At 36.4% G+C, this 17,717-nt stretch overlaps 1 protein-coding gene across 1 annotated transcript in view; it reads right to left on the bottom strand.

Moving 5' to 3' along the window:
- tmem184a (transmembrane protein 184A) overlaps positions 1-17,717 on the bottom strand; it is a 23,538-nt gene extending 5,821 nt beyond the window's left edge. Inside the window, exons 1-8 of the mRNA XM_005796782.3 lie at positions 17,264-17,717; positions 16,913-17,116; positions 9,862-10,027; positions 8,982-9,072; positions 6,617-6,692; positions 2,928-3,019; positions 1,833-2,002; positions 1,511-1,708 (exon numbers count right to left, since the gene is read on the bottom strand). Coding sequence (XP_005796839.2) covers positions 1,511-1,708; positions 1,833-2,002; positions 2,928-3,019; positions 6,617-6,692; positions 8,982-9,072; positions 9,862-10,027; positions 16,913-17,116 — 997 coding nt within the window. The 5' untranslated portion in view covers positions 17,264-17,717. The remainder of the gene's footprint in view (positions 1-1,510; positions 1,709-1,832; positions 2,003-2,927; positions 3,020-6,616; positions 6,693-8,981; positions 9,073-9,861; positions 10,028-16,912; positions 17,117-17,263) is intronic.

Raw genomic sequence — 17,717 nt, 5'->3', positions numbered from 1 at the left:
TGCTTGCTTATGGGTTTCATTGCTTTATGTTCTTTTTACCACTAAATGATTCTGTTACAGCACATTGCAAAAGTGAAATATTCATAACTCCATTTAGATTTTCTACATTTTGTCACTTCACAACAATGAAAAAAAAGCAACGACATGAATGTTTTAAGCAAAGAATGTTTTTGTATTAGAATGGCCCAAACTGTGTGGCAAGACTTAAAATTGCTCATCAAGGACAATCCATTCAATCTTATCAAACTTTAGCAATTTTCCAAGGCAAATTAATTTAGTTTTCAGTTTGTGTGTACAGCCGGTGTAGATATTTTCCAAATGACTTGCAACTGTAATTGCTGCGAAATGCAGTTCTACAACGCATTGACCTTAACATCACACTTTGCACATATTTATTTTAGTACAAACTAATTTTCTTCTAGTTTACAAATCAGATACTTATTTTGGTTTTTGGATTGTTAACAAAAAAATCTTAGCATAAAGCTTTTTATTTTATGGAGGAGTTATGGTGCAAGGAGGGGGTCTCAGAAAAACATAACAGATCTTTGATGGTGAGAGAATACTTTTGCAAGACAGCGTAGAATAAATTATATGTACTAAGGCTTCAATGGCCTCAGCTCGGCTGCAAAAAAAAAAATTTGCATTGAGCAAATCAAGGTACACAGCATCAATAAAGCCACATTGTTGTAAGCTGTGCAGAATGAGGTCTGCAGAAGCAATCACAAACCTAGACCAGGCAAAAGAATTACCATTACACATTTCATAGCGCCTGAAGACTTTGCAGCCCTTTGCACCCAACAGTCATAACCTTTGCAGTCAGTTTTCTGAAGAATCCTTAAATCTTTTCATTGTTGTGCCTCCCAGATGTTAAAGGAACGAACCCTCTTTGTGACTTCACATAGACTCTGTTCTTTTCCCTTTCACTGTTCAATAAATGCAACTCATGTAGTTGAAGCTCCTTTAAGATCCAACCTAGACACCCACACCATTCATGTGACATGGATCCAAACAGTGCTGTTTGTTTAAAAGAAAAATAACATCTCAACTTTTGTAGAAATAGACTTGACATAATTTAGGAACAGATGGGATGTTTGCGAGAATCTCAAATTCTTTGAAGTCTTTTCGTGTTCTCAGGGCATGCAATCAGAAGTATTTTCTTACAGCCGTAAAGAGAAAAATAAACAAAAAGCAATAAAACCCTAAGGTATAATCTTTCAAATGCTTTTGCCTTCATCAACATCAGAGCAGGAGAAATAAAAGCTTCAGTTAATGTCAACTATTCTGTCAGGCTTTGAAGAACGTGTCGGCTTTACAACACTGTTTAAAAGGCCAAGCTATGAGTTAAAGGTCAGTGTGACTGGGCCAGCAGAACGAGATCACCAAAGAAATGCTGCTAGAAACACTTTCAAGAATGTCATTGGAAATGCGAGAAGGGCAATTAGCCTGAAAACACTTCAATGTAGTTTATTTGTTGCGACAGCAGTGCCTATTTTCAACTAACGCAGCTCACCTGGCACGTCGTTTTTCTTCTCTTGGTAGACGGTGCAGGGGAAGGCATATCGGAGCGCAATGGCAGCAAAGAACATTTCGATGCAGATGATGAAGTTCTGCCAGCCGGCTGCAACGGTTCCAGCACCCACTTCATGTCCTTCAATGAAAAGTGCGTTGGGAATGACGCCGCACCGCTCCAGGATAGCAAGGACCATTCCTATGAAAAAAGCAACATTTTACCTGTTCAGTTGTGGTTTCATGCACCGTGATGACCAGATTTCTATTAAATAAAAAACAAAAACACACACACAAACAAAAAAAAAAAACAGGGATGGACTTACCTTGCCAGAAGGATAAAAATATGACAGACTTTATTGTGAGGAATTTGAGCACTGGTTCATACGGTCTGAGCAGGTCACTTGTGGCAAAGTAGAAAAGGAAGAGTGCATAGAGGGCCATGCTCACAGAGAAGTTGTAGATGATTGTGATGTACAGGTAGCCTCCATTAACACTGCATTGAGAAGAAGTGGAACAGTGTCAAACAGCATTTAACTATTCGCCTAAGCATAGGTGTAATTCCATGAGTGCATGAGAGAAGCAGGCAGACTTCCACATTTGATTGTTTCTTGTTGCACTGCAACAGAGCCGCTCTGATGATTCAGCTGTGACGGCGCTTTATAAACCAATGCAGAACAGAGTGCATGGTTGGATGAAAGCATAAGAAAACAATGAGTGATTCATCGTGGTTTTGCAACAAAGCTTGGAGGAAGATGTGTCGGATGTGGATAAATAAGAGAAGGAATGAATTAAGAATATCTTTAGGTTTGATATGAGGGTGAAGAAGAATGCTAACTGGAAACTCATGTATCAAACATTCATTAAGGTCTGCTTCCATTATGTAATTTTGAAACAGGTGTTGATACAGCTGACTCTTCAGATAGAGACACTGAGCTGAGAAGGATCAGAAGATATCTAATGAAGAATTTATTTATACTAATATACCCTCCTTATTATGTTAAGAGCTTTGCTCTTATCTGAAGCCTTGAAATTTTACTACACTTTCTGAGTGCAATTTATGCCCATCTTTTACATGAATTATATACAAGTGTAAAATGGAATCATCTTTTTCAAATTAAAGTACACCAGGTAATTACAACCCTTTGTTCCAGAGCAAAAGTTGCAATATCACATTTGACCAAATATAACAGACTTGAGCTGCAAAGTTTGATCCCATAACTTTGAGCTCAAGTCAACCATTTTTATCATTCTCCCTGCAAAGAGGTGATATGCCTATCTCCATTTCCAAATTGTTTACATGTTCACAGAAGCAGCAAAACAAACCCTCAGGAAACTACATGCATCAGTGGGATACACAAGAGAATGAAATGCAATAAAAAAAATAAAATAAAATAAACAAAAATGGAGGTGCTGCTCACTTAAAATCTCCGTCGTGATATTTGCCAAAGGCTTGTAGGATGATGGTGATGACCGCCATGATGGGTTTGACAGCACAGAACTGGAGAGTCGCCTGGAGGATACATGACAATTCAGAATGGCATACCAAGAGACAGCAAGCAAGGGCAAACCCAACAAGGACGGGGGCATCAGAATGAGGTTGGGAAAATGTTTAGGATTGCTCAATGACAAGCAGTTTTTTCTCATCATCACAAACAAAAACATGTTGATTTTACTTTGCTGAAATACACAAATATAGCTGGTTACTAATAGACATACATTTGTCAGTAATGCCTCATACCAAAGATCCCAATTTTGTCATATCATTAAAAATGTCCCTGTATTCAAGTTTTATGTTATAGACTAACAAAAGGAAGCATGGCATTACAAAGAATTTCATGCTTCTTGGAAGAAAACTATTGTTTTTGTAACTGTTTTCTTACTAAGCATCTAAACAATTTGAAGCTGGTTTTGCTGTGTCTACTTGAGTAAATACTTATAAAATCTTCTTTTGAATTATTTACAACAGCAAGTCATTTTTAATTAGTCTATACCAGCTTTGAGGACTTAAAACCTGATTGTTACTTGTACAACAGCTCAAGCTCAGTCAGATTAGCTACAAACCATTTGAACATCAACCTTCATCTCTTGCCTGTTTCTGAATTTAATTTGGATCTGTACTTTGACTAAGCCATTTTGACAGAATGAAATTGTTTTTGTCCAAACCATCCAATTGCAGTTTTGTATGAACTTATGGTTGGCAAAGCTCCCTCTTTGTACATATAGTATATTAGTGAGTAAATTAATTGTTAAGGTGGTCTTTTCTTTAAAATAATTATTTTGTCTTAGTCTGATGTTGATTTAGAAGAACAATGACTCCTGGAGAGAGGAAAATGCAAGCCATAGGATCCAAAGCATTCCCAATGGCAGGAAAGTAGTACTTTGTGTCATCTATTGAAGTCTGAATAAGCAAATCTAACAGAACTTCTCACATGAAAGTAACTGGCCAGCAGTGTTCTGTCTGATTAGTCAGAGGCAAGCTTCCTGTGCTTTGCAAATTGCCATGAACAAGCATTCAAACTGCAGAAAAACTGATTTTCTTTGAAGTTTCCAGTGCTGACAGTCATTATTTGCCTTTAACTTGTTGCAGTGCCAGTCTGTCACTCTAAAAATTCTCAAAGCAAAGATTTCAACATGAAACGCTGACATGTCTGGAGTTCAAAAATACAAAGCATGTTCTTGGTTTCTCCCAAAACTTAATCCTGCAACTTGCACTCTTTGGAGATGTATCAGAACTTCATAGTAAATTTACATGTTGGTACACTTCATGAAAAATGATAAAATGTCACTTATGCATGCCTAATTAGGATCATCTCTGAGTCGATGCAAAATGTTGATATTTATTACTCTACATGTAGAGCTGTAAAATTTAGGTTACATTTTGTCATGGTTGTCATCCCATGAAATTGCTACTTTGTGTTGGTTAGACAGTCATTAGTTAATACTCTTTCTGGTGTAATATAAACTATTAAACAGTAAAACTCTGCACTTAATTCCTAATTTATTTGGATCTTGTACAACAACCCTGCAGACCCTTGCAGGGGTCTGCAGGGTTGTTGTGTCTGAAGGGTTCTTTTTTCTGCCCAATAATATAAAACCTTCCTCAAGCGTATAACAATGACAACACCGAAATGTCAAAAAGCAGTTTAGCATGTAAGAGCAGCCTGCCCTCACCCTTATCATCAAAACCCACAGTAACTTCAAGCTGCTTTCCCATATCAGTGATTGAACTGGTAAACTGCCTTCTAATGACACTAAAACGGTTTCCAAATGTGCAGAGACTGCTCATGTTAATAACCTCCCCACTCCGTATTTAAATAGGAGGGAAGGTCTATCGGATCTGCTGCATTGGTTTGATTTAAAAAGTTTAGCTTAAAGGCACTTTAAAAAGATTTGTTCTCATCTGTGCCATTTTGTTCCTGTAAACTCCAGAACTCCAGGACTACTTCTAAAATAAGGGCATAAAAAGCTCAGAATAAAGACAGACACTTCTGAGAACGCTGGTTTGTGATTAACACAAGGAGTTCAATGGATGTATACCATTTACTGCAGTGGTCCCCAACTTTTTTAGTGCAGCAGACCGGTCAAGACTTCGCAAATTTGCTGCGGACCAACACCGATGCTGTTGCTGCTGTTTCTAAATCATTCTGCTGCTTGTGGGCTCAATGTTGCCGCTCAAGACGTAACCGACAGAATCCGGTTAAAGGATTTTCAAAATAAAAGATCCTCCAGACTCAATACATAAAACGGAAGTATTTAATTATTTCTTGCGCAGCCCGGTACCAATTGGTCCACGGACCGATACCGGTCCGCGGCCCGCGGGTTGGGGACCACTGATTTACTGCATACGTCTGTGTGGTTGCTCATAAAGCACCGACTTAGGTCGCAGTTCAGACCCTTATAAATCGCTTCCAAACTTTTGAATGGGTTTTACTGCAGTTACTTCTGTTCCTTCAGCAATTTTTTTCCATCTCATTTTTTCCTTCCACCCATCTCCCCCTTATTATAATTTCATACAGTCCTCAGAACAACCAGCTTCTTTAGCAATGACCTTTTGCAGTATTCCTTAATTTTGAAAGGAGCAATAGACTGCCTGCTGGACAACTGTCAAGTCAGCAGTTTGGCCATGACTGTGCAGGCCATAACTTTTTTGTGCTAAAAAACAAATGGACTATCACAATTTTCAGACAATTTCAAGTTTTCCATTACCTATAAAACAAAGACATTAAAATGACAAGAAATAAATGCTTCAAATACATAGCTCAGTGTATAATGAAACTATACAGTACAAGGTTCACTTTTTGACCTGAGTTACTGAAATAAGTTAACTTGGATGCTATTCAATTTCATTCAGGCACACCCGTAATATGCAAGGCAGAATTATTATATTATTCTGAATCTCTTCAGCACTCCTTTCACATTGGTCCTGCTGGGCAAATCAGCATTTATTAATGTCACTAAAGTACTTCGACAGCGGTGACAATTATGCAGAATACGTTTCAAACTGCAACGTATTCATTCTCAAATTACAAGAAATAAATGAATTACTTTATTTGTGATAAACCTAAATATTAAGTACTACGTTCCACTCTATTAGAGAAATATCCTTTACCACTCTCTCAGTTATGCCTCTAGAGAGAATTTGAAAGGTTTTCAATTTAAAACCTGTGTACACAACACTGTCAAAGTACACAGTTTATCATCTGCCTGTGGGGAAAAAAATAGTCCTTTTCACCATGCGTTTTGTTCTGAAGACATCTCTCAGTTTCAATATCCATCAGTGTTAGAGAGGAAGCCTGTGCAGCATCCCAAGACACAGAAGGAGCTCTGTGCTGACAGATCACATCATCTCTCTGTGTACATCATCATGCTGCCTTCACCCACCCTCACCTGCTTTTGCTTTCCTTTTCCAATGTTTTTAAACCCACAGAGCATCCAATTACCACAACTGTCAATTGTAAGCAGTTTGGAGGCTTTAAATAACAGCTCAGGGTTTTTGTTTATTTATTTAATAATGACAATTTAATGTATTTTTATTTTCAGCATGAGCAAGTTTATTCCAGAGATCAGAGGGACTATCTCTAGAGCAGAGGAGAGGACTGAGGCTCACCTGTTTGCAGAATCTTAAGAAGCCGATGGAGTAGCTCATTCCAACCAGACAACACGTCCCATATAAACAACTTGACCTGTGTAGACAGCACAGAGATGGACTGATTTTGCATTGCCAAACAGGAAACAAACCAGCATGCAAATTCTAAGTGTAAATTATCACATAAACGAGAACACATGTGTAAGAAAACAAAGACTAAATCAGCATTTTAATATATACCGTTAGGCTACGTGATATATTGACAATGTACCAAGGAGCAAAAATTGTCATTTAATTCACTTTTAAGTGCAGTTCTGCATTTCATGCACTCATTTTGATTACTGTATTGCTTACGTGCTTATTTACTGTCAACAAAGACCCCAAGTCATCTAATTATTTCAATAATCGTTTATCGCCCACACATTTGACAATTTTCCCTTCACTAGCGCACATTAAACTTCAAACATTTTATTGCAACACAATTTATATAAGAGAATAACAAAAGTTTGAGTAGCAAAAACTAATTTAACAATCTACAGAAAATCAACAGAATATCTGTTGAGCTACAATACCCGTCTCTACCAAAATGGCAGTGTTACTAATTCATTTACAGATGTAGTCTTTTTATTTTCATTTCTTGATGAGCTGTTTAAGCTTTTATTGTGGCCTCAAGTCTGGGAAAGATTAAGAAAATTAGTCTGCTGAAGTGCAAATAAACCTCTTATTGTGGGTTTTCATTATCTAGGCAGCAAATCAGCCTGATGGGTAGGCCTGAGCACATAAAAATGATAAAAGTAGCAAAAAAGGTAAGAAAAAGTCCTTTGCATTACCAGAAATAAAAATGCAAGTCAATATATTTTTAAAATCACCATGCCATCCATCTTGCAGGATTATTTAGAGATGGGATACAGGTTATTTGTGTTTAAACAAAAATGGGGTTGCATAAACAATAGTAAAATAATATTTTGATGCTTAAATTAAATCAGATGTATTAATGTGTGATACCGGTAGCATATAGCATGCAGAGTTCATCTCTGTGTAACTATATGTGAAGTATAATAAAAAAAATAAATAAATAAAAAAAAAGAAATTTCCACTTAAAGTGCTAAGTCTTTAGCAGTGCTACTGCCAAACTAAAATTTACTAAGGTTAATGTAAATGGAACTTTATCATGACAAAGGTGTTGTCATGATATATAATTATTAATAGTATACTGTAAATGTTTTAGGACTCAAAATATAGACACTGCTGGTAAAATGCCTATTTCTGTGATGTCAAAAAATAGACTGATTAATAATTTCTAAACCTTTTCCACATGTGCGACATTTATTTTTTAACAATTCAATAAACAACGTACAAGATAAAAAAGTTGTCATAACTTCGTTATAAAGGTGTGCACCATGTTCAGATTCATTTACAGCATTCGGTGTCAAGAATTCACACCTACAATCAATTATAATAACTAAACTAAACCTTCAATTGTCTTGAAGGTTGACACTAGCCCACCTGCATATTTTAGGTAAAGTCATTGTTTGCAAAGTGGTTATAAGGATCAACATTATCTTGTACGAAATGTTCCATACATATACAAGATTTTGTCCCATTTCCCAGAGTAAAAAAAACTTTCAAAAAGATTTTAAATAGTTTAAATTTCAAAAACCTGGCATTTTAACAGTGGTTTGCAGAGCCTCTGTCTATTGTATTGATTTAGTTAAGCTGACCACTGAGTGCTATGAGTCACATTCACCCATCCACACTCCCAAATTGCAACACAACTATTCTTCCCGCTGAGTCACAACCACCCGCCTCCAAAGGTTTTCAGTCCATTACGAAAGTTGTTCCACTTGAAGCACAGCTTTTAAAATCCTAATAAACTTAAAGTTTATCATCACTTCTATCCTTAGCCAGGGATATTCCACCATATTCCAAATCTGTGGGATAAATGAATTAATTTATTTGCAGGAAATTCCTGACAGGGTTGACTTCAGACACATTGACATTTTTTTTTACACATTTCATATGAACCAGGTGAAACAACAAATGTTTCTGACAAAGAAAGTCTTAAACTAAAGATCTCAACATCATAGCTCTGTCTTTAGAACCTGGCAAAGAGACTGTGCCCCAAACACAGACTATAAAGGGCATTTCAGACCCTGAAAGATGAAGCAACTGCCACCTATGAGAGTTGTTTACTACTAATACTTTCAGAGTGAACTTCAAACTAAATGTTAATATAAAGGCCAGAAAGACAATTCTGCAGCTTATATGGCCATAGAATTATTTGCACTAACCCAGCTGATGCATTTATTTGTCCTGAATTGGCATTTTAAATATAAAATGAAAAGGAAATACATGTAATAGGTAAAGTGATTCAGTCTGTACTTACTGTATAGGCTTCCCTCTAATCTCAGACATGATTGCACTCTCTCCTCCAAGATACTCGAAGGACAGGCTCAGGAAATTGTAAATAACAAAAGCTGAAACACAAAGAAATGTTTTTCCTTTAATAAAGTAACTATATTTTGCACCACTGCAGCTGGCGAACAGTTTCCCATCCCCTTCAAGTCTTACTTTTCTGTGAAGGTCAAAGAACATGAGATGGAAATAAACTCCCACATAACAAAAAAAATAATAATCATCATTAGTTCAACTTTATAGAACAATGAATGCTTCAGTACTGACATTAAGGCTTTTCCAAAGGTTCTGCGTCTCGAAAATCCCTTCTTAATCCTTTGTTGCTATTTAAGGGAGGATTAAATGAAGCAAATGCAGATGGGTCTGGTGTAGAGAAGGTTCATTATGCTTTAGCTGCAAATAGTTTCAGTGCTATCTGGTGCAGTCACAATACGGGGCTTTTTGTAATCTTCACAATCTAATCTTACAAATAGCTTTTATTTAAATTAGAATGACAATCACCTTTGCAACTTAGAATGTACTTTTATATTTTAGTCTACAAATAATAATTAAGATGTACAATGGTAGACTCCAGTGCTGCATGTCACACTTTATCAAAACTAACAAAAGCAAAGTCTGTCACAGTCCAAAAAAAGGGATGCTACTAAAATTACTCCTCCAAGAAATGCAACACGTCTTATAATGAGGTTTTTAGTTACGAGAACAAAGGCTGGAGGGAGAAAAACTAGTTTGGTCACTCTGTGACATCTGCAATGACAATGAGGGCAGGAAAACACCTTCTCCACAAAAAAAAGAGAAAAAAAGGGAGACATCTACCAGATACCAGATCATACTTTTGGTGGTATATATACCTTCATAACAGTCTCGAACGGAATCGAAATAAACATAGTACTGGTCGTTGCTGATGAATAGGAGGCTGAGCCAGGAGTCAAAGGCATAAACTGGCACAATGAACAGTATGCGGATGATGTAGCGCTGCTCATTGGGGACAGTATAGGACCGAAGGTGTGTGTAGATCTAGAATAAAAACACAAAACATAAGGCATCAGTTAGAAACAAGAATATAGTCAGAAAACCATCGAATTTGCTTAGGAATTTTACAATGTGTGAACTTTGCTTCTGAACATGGAATAAAGCACCGCAATAAAATCGGACCACTGCATTTCTGAAATCAGAAAAGCATTGTAAAAACAACAGATAAGAAAATGTGCTGCCTTAGTCAGACTGTCTTAGTTGGGGTTTGGTAATCACAGCATTATTAACTGATACTGCAATGAAATCAACCAACAACCTGACAAAGCTGCCTTTTCAGGCAAGCTTGAAAACTTTTGTCTCCAGTATCCTTTCTGTGACAATAAAAAAAAAGAAAAAGTGATGTGTTTTAGGTGCCAAAAAAGTGTTGATGATTATTCATAAAATGACGTTTAATTTAGATCTTTTGTTGCTTAACTAGCAACAAAAGTTGCTCTGAAGCTCTTTGCATCCTGATAAGGTATTACACATCCATGGTTCTTCAAAATGACATTTCATACCAACTGAGCTGTAATTTCTACCAACCTTAGAGGCATTTCCTACCTGCTTTGTCAACCAATTAGTTAAAGCTTTATCTACTTTATTGAACTTCTGCTTTCAAACAGCATACAAATGGGAGATTTAAGAAAAAAATAAAGGGACAGTTTGAGAAAACACTGCATTGAAAAAGTATTTTGCAAATTCTGTCACATGGAGAGAAAAAAAAAAGTCTTCGATCTAAATAAAAGCTGTGCTGAAAAGTACTCTTGCCACTAACAACCCTTACAGACTATTTTTGAAAGCCAGTGTCAAAAATACACCACTACAAACAACTAAGTCTGTACAAAGAAGGTTTAAACATCCCTGACGTGTACAAAAAAAATAACGAGAAAACATTCTTCAGCTAGTTTTTTATAGTACAATAAAAAGATGTATTTATGAAACTAATAAGGTCGATCAATAGGAAGTTGCTTGGACAATTAGAACTGATCATGGACCAAATAAGAATTGACTCCCCCAAAGAAGAATCTGAACCAAAATGAAAGGAAATATAAAATCTTCATAAACCCATATAGAGTAATAGTTAGTTGTGTAATTATTCATCTGTTAATCTTATCAAATGATACAGTTAAGTAATGGTTAAGCACATGGGTACTAAACAGCTTATTTACAAGTATGAAGTGAAATAAGATTGAGATGATATGGCAAATAGGGGTACAACTTTGTGACAAGGGAAATTGGCCTTTTAAAAATAGCTAATGGCAAAATTTGAAGAAAAAAAAAAGACATTGTATTACACTAATTCAAAACATGAACAGAAAGCAGTAACTTTATAGGATATCAGACATGGGTGTAATTTGCCATCATTAAACATCAGCAAAGTTAAGCATCAATATTCAAAAGCCTGCAGGCCCAATTTAGATCTTGCATCACTTGTAATTTTCATTCAGTAAATTATATCAATTGCAAATAAGAAATGAACACATTTTAAAATTTTAATTGCATTTATATGCACACGAAAATTATGTGTTCCTTTGTTCTTGTCTGACTTTGCATGAGATTAAAGGATGGACTCCTCTCGTTTATATGCGGCATTCATAAATGGTTAATTCCAGTTATTGGGATTCTTTAAATGATTTATAGCTCTCAGTTTCAAAGCCATTGTACGAGTCCTCACTGTCAATATTTCTGTAAAGAAAAAAAAGCGAGCAGCACCCTCATTGAAAATCTCTGCACATCTTTCTGTTGTGTTCACATCAATGCCTCTTCTGTTGAATTGAGTCAAATAAATACCTGCAGCTACTGGCGAGTTATATGCCGCATTTCCATGTCAACTTCTCACTGCGCTCAGAAGCCAGATGTCATGTTATTTTGAGTATTGTATACAAAGAACATGATGCTACATCATTATCAAGACTGATAATAATGCAGAAGGGCAAAAGCTTGCTTGATCTAACCCTAAAAACAAGATTGTGACATAGCCAACATTTAGATTTATAAAGCTCTGGATTTTATCAGGAAGATATAATTTATAGCCACAGATTAACTTCCACCCACTGTTTGTCTGCTATTATGAAATGAAGCTTTAACATTGTCTTGACTAAACAGATTACCCAACTCGCATTTTAACAACCTGCCCGACACTCGTGCTTTAAACTTGCAGGGCACACCTTGTTTACACCAAGAGTAATTCCAATTGAATTTTCACACCGGAGTAGAGACCAATACAGCATACCAATGCTGTTTCCATGGGCTGATTAAGGTTTTAACACACATGAGTCTCCCATGTGGCCCCCTATGCCCTCCAAATATGTAACATGGCTCATCTGACTAGTTTGGGAAATACACACCGCAAATGTCCGGCAATGCTGAAATTGATCTCAACAGTAACCTCTGGGTTGTACAAAATATCTAAAATAACTAACACTCAAGAAATGAATTTTAGAAATTAAATACAAACAAAAAATGTTTGTTATATTCTAATAAAATGGTAATACTGGTATTCAACTAGCAAACATAAAGTAGGATGTATGAAAAAAAAATTATAAAATTATTCAGACATGCAGGGATTTACCTAAATTATTCCACTTTGACACTACAGCTTTTCAAACTTCTCTGTATAAGAGTTACGATCACAAATGGGAATAGGACAGCCACAATGTTAACAGATTACAAATACCCGGATTATGCCTAATTAAATTTAACAGCAAAAAAACCCAACATATCTGACTAATATACTAATATTTCTTCATCTGAAGATTAATGAAGTTGTAAATAAAAGTCCATGTGCTCACAAACTGCTGTGGTCCCTGTTCTTATTGAACATTTTTCTTACTACCAAGGAAGTTTGGTTAAAACCATTGGAAAGAAATAACAAAAAAGCTTTGGAGTAAAACAACATATAAATGTCTGGTTATGTAGTTGACTAATTGTCATGGTAAAATTGAATGCAAGTTTAATTTTATTTAGATTTTATCTCTTAAGACATACAATTAAAACCTATTGACATTAAGTCATTTACAAAAAACAACTGTTGTTAGTCCTGAAAATGATCATATTTAAGCTGTTTTAGAACACATTGGACTCTAAACTCAATGAACTTCATCAATATTGTCCAATGGTCCTGTATCAAATTCCAGCCTAGTCAAAGTATATAGTTAAAGTATATATTCATTTACTGATAGCAATTGTTTACAATAATTAGCAATCATTAAGTATTTGTAATAAAGGGTTTTTGGGAGGAGTACTACATATTTAGGAAACAAGCTATTTCTTTTTTGTATTAGTTTAATGCAAACCTTTGTATTAATCAGATTGTATTCTCTAAATGCATGAAAAAAAAATTCTTTCATGAACAAAAGCTGCTTGATTAAATTTCCATTAAAAGCTGCTCATTAAATCCCGATCACTGCGAGACTGGGAATGTGATCAATCTTTTCCTGTGGACTGACTCCACTTGGCAAACAATCCAGAACAGAACCAGAGTTCCTTCTGACTGGAAAACACTGACCACTGACGACAGCAGCGCAATTGTTTCCAGCTAGTTCTTATTTCTGCTATTTCCCACCTGACAATGGAGAGACAACGCACAGGAAACAGGGAGCAGTTGAAACGTATCTAATCTTTTTCATTTCCAACACTTCAAGTTCCAAAGGGGCTAATAAGACCCCCTGGACAAACACTTAAATATCAGTATGAACTGAATTGTCAACATCACAGAAAAAAGATTTAAGGTCAAAGAGTGTTTAATATTCAGAAAGAGCATTTAGCAGTTTATAGCCATTCTCTGAAGCCAAGTCAGATGAAACACTGCCAGCATTATAACGCTGGTCCAACAGACCGTTTTATTCCCCCAGTGTGACACAAGAGATGCCTGTTGCAAACTCTAGTCCCCCAGCAGAAAACTTGCTATTTATTTGTTCAATTAAAATGTCTTGCTAGCAAGTGTTTGGCCAAACACGTACTATATTAAAAACATAGAAACCAATTTGCAGGATATTGAGTTACAAATCCCTAAACGAGGGTGTTGCTGCTGCCGTTGTTGTGTCTCCCTGATGCGCAGATTACTCATTAATTATTTCCACAACACAGCATACAAATACATGTTAACAAGCATTAAAGAAATTCTGTGTGGCTGCTTACTAAATGTTTTCATGTTTAATTTTATTTTTTTAAAGATGGATATTCTGGCTAAATATGGAAAAAAAAAAAAGTGACCTGAAAAACAACAAGCTCAGACAGCTTCAAACAGCTGTGAACATTATCCCAGTATCTACTGATTTCCCTGCTGACAAAACACAGCACTCCTTTATATTCACAGCAAATGATAAAATTGTAATGATAAGCTATCATCTCTGCACAGTGGGCAACATTCGCTCACATGAGGAAACACTAATTTTACAACAATGATGAGATAGCAGCGGGTAAAGGTGGTCCACAGTAAACCATTTATTTCTCCTGGCCATCAACTTCTGCCATGCAGAGAGGGCTTGCTGTGTTTCCGTTTATTTGTAATCAGTTAGGATTTTTTATTTATTTATTTTTTTAACTTAAGGTCACTTTTGTGTTTAGAACAAGCAAACTTTGAAGACATATGAGAGTAAAAAGAAGCAAACTAATTATGCACTGTACGGTTTGTGTAGATCAAGTTCATATGTATAATGTACTGTAAAGCATATTTAGAAAACGCAACACAATATAATACAGAAACCAAGTCGCTGTCCGAGTGACATCCCAATGTTTTGCAATTGGTTTTTCAGAAGGCTTAGGGGGATTCTTAATCATGCCTTCAAAAGTGCATTTGTGAGGTCAGACACTGAAGTTAGACGAGAAGGTTTGACTCAATCTAATTAATTCCAAATGGTGGTTGAGGTCAGAATCAAGTTCTTTTGTTATAAACCAACTCATCCGTGTCGTTTTAGGACAACACTTTGTGCACTGGTGTAAAGTCATGCTGAAACAGGAAGAGGCCTTCCTCAAACCATTTCCACAACATTACGAGCAATAATTTTTCCAAAAAAATATAAGCACAAGCCCATGGTGAAGAATTAGAAATTCCATTTAATTGGAACTAAAGGTCTATGTCAAACTCCTGAAAAACAGCCCTATGCTAGAATTGCCTCTTTAATAAATGTTGCACTTTACACAATGCATTGAGGAGAGTTTTGTTCTCCTGGCAAGTGATAACACCAGACTAAGAGAAACACAATTTGTCACTCAAGAGCCCACTGCTTCCAATGCTTTGCATTGCACTTTTTGATGTAAGTGCTTTGATCTAGCTGTTCGGCAATGGAAACCTATTCCATTCATTACACTCTCTTTCCACTGTTCCTGAGCTAATCTAAAGGCCACAAGAAGCATAGAGTGTGTTGCTATTGATTCAGCAGAAATATGGCAACCTCTTTTCTTTATGTGCCTCAGCATCCAGGGTAGCCACTCAGGGATTTTACATGGCCTACCGCTTTGTGGCAGACTTCCTGTCGTTTCTAATCATTTCCACTTTGTTATTATATTACCAACAGTTCACTGTTGAACATTCAGTAGCAAGGACATTTTATGGTGTAGACAGATGGCATCCTGTCAAGGTACACGCTTGAATTAACCAAGTTCCTGAGAGGGATCAAAGGTGTTCCATCTTAAAATTGGAAATATTTCTTTAAAAATATATAATGTACAAAAAACTTAAAGCATATGATTTTATATCGTATATTAGTGAAATAAAAGAGCATATTTTGCAATAAGTATAATCTTCAAGGGCTACATGGTGGCACGTTGCAGGTTTTCCTGTGCATGCACGAGATCTCTCAGAATACTCTGGATTCCTCCCACACTCAAAAAAACCCATGCATTTTAGATTAAATGGCCACTCTAAGTTGCCCTTAGGTACAATTAAGTGTATGCATGCATGGCAATTTTTAAACAACGCAAGGTTTAAGCAGGTGTAGTAAATGGATGTTCCCTTCAAGTTAATGTGTTTGGAACACACTGACAACAAAGCCAGACTTGCTAAAGTTAAGATTTGAATATATGCAAAAAAAAAAAATAAATAAACATTTCCATCAAGTCCTTATCAAGTACATCATTGTAAGTCAAAGGGCCATTTTTTTAATGTAGCTGTTGATCATTTGTGAGATTTATCTTTGCCTTTTTACCTTTACCAGTGCTTTTTTAGCATGGATACGGTGGCAAAGTGCAAAGCAATGAAAACTGGAATTAGGCCTTTTAATATCAGAGATTCAAATGGGAGTCTGCAGCTCCAATTTGTGCTTCAATCGCTATATTGGTAATGATGCTATTAGTTATGCGATTCCCTCAACAAAAAAAAATCAATAAATAAAATATTTGCAGTTTTTGGAAACTATTATATTGATGAGCTAATGGAAATACACCAAGTCTCACTTATTGTCTTACAGATTTCAGTAATGCTCCATCAGATAAAGTTGGTTGTTTTGGCAAACAACAACTCTTGTGCTCTTCTTAAAATTTTGCACCTAAAACAATTCCATTTCATTTCAATCACATTTCATCATCGGGGTTTGTGCCTTGGTTTGTGCAGCCTCCAGTATAGCAACACCCTTGAAGGCAATAACAAAAACACCCACCGGTAAAATAAATAGCAGTATGAAAGCAGAAGTGACCTTAAACCTCAGATTCACGGTGCAAACTTAGAAAAAAAACAATGCTTCAACCCTTTATTGCAGAATTCAAAGTATACATTTCTTACTTAAGGCAAAGGAGGAGTCTCCAAGCATCTCTGATTACATTTTTACATAACTGTGGCTGCAGAGCTTTAAGGGTGTATTTCTCTCTGCTGTTATTTGATTATGAGATTTTTGTTTTTCTGGATATGGGGTGTGTGAAAAATTATTTAGTAGAGCACCACAAACTCACCTGGTGGCATGTTATGAGCAAGGCGGACCAGACAAATATGCCAGACAGGGCCTGAGCAGTCATCGTGTTCAGAAACATCTGACCCTCCGTGAGTGACCCGTTCCTTGTCCGAATGATAGTTATGTTTTCCGGAAGGATTGGTTCATCCAGGTGAACAATCGAGTTATTTTTGGACAATGAATCCATGTCCAAAGAGCCGTTCATCTAAAAGACGAGAGGAAAGAAAGTCACCGTGAAGTGAATTTATTCTAGCAGCGATAGATTTTACAGATAACATTTGAAAAACATCTCAGACGCTGTTCGGTAAATGTCACTCATTTGATCTCTCTCCACTGTCAACAAGCGGCTCACCTTGTTCCGAGTGGAAAGCAGCTTTATCCTGTTTAGATGACAGTGATCGTCCCGGGTCAGGGTTAAAGGATCAGCATAGAGCACAAAACACCCGTTTGTCGACCGTGATCATCTACAAAACGCGTTTTAATTTCATTTACGAGACGGATTGAGCAGGAATAGACTTCCTTGTTTTTAACAGGTGCCCCAGTAGCGGAGGTCGAAGTCCACACAGTAGGAGATGAAAAACTTAAACAAAGGCTACAACAATAAAGGGAACTACAGCAGAATGCTGTTCAGAACACCAAGATAAACATCTAAAAGTTTTCTAAGAAACACTTAACTGAAACCTGTGTGTGCGCAGCGGCTCGTCTCAGCAGAAGTAAATAGGCTGGGCACAGGTAAAGGAATCACGTGGTCTCGACTAAACGGATGTCGTCATCACGTTGACTAACAACGTGCAATCAGTTTTATT

Source organism: Xiphophorus maculatus, chromosome 16 (assembly GCF_002775205.1).
Source record: "Xiphophorus maculatus strain JP 163 A chromosome 16, X_maculatus-5.0-male, whole genome shotgun sequence".
Lineage (NCBI taxonomy): Eukaryota > Metazoa > Chordata > Actinopteri > Cyprinodontiformes > Poeciliidae > Xiphophorus > Xiphophorus maculatus.
This window is presented reverse-complemented; position numbering and strand designations above follow the sequence as displayed.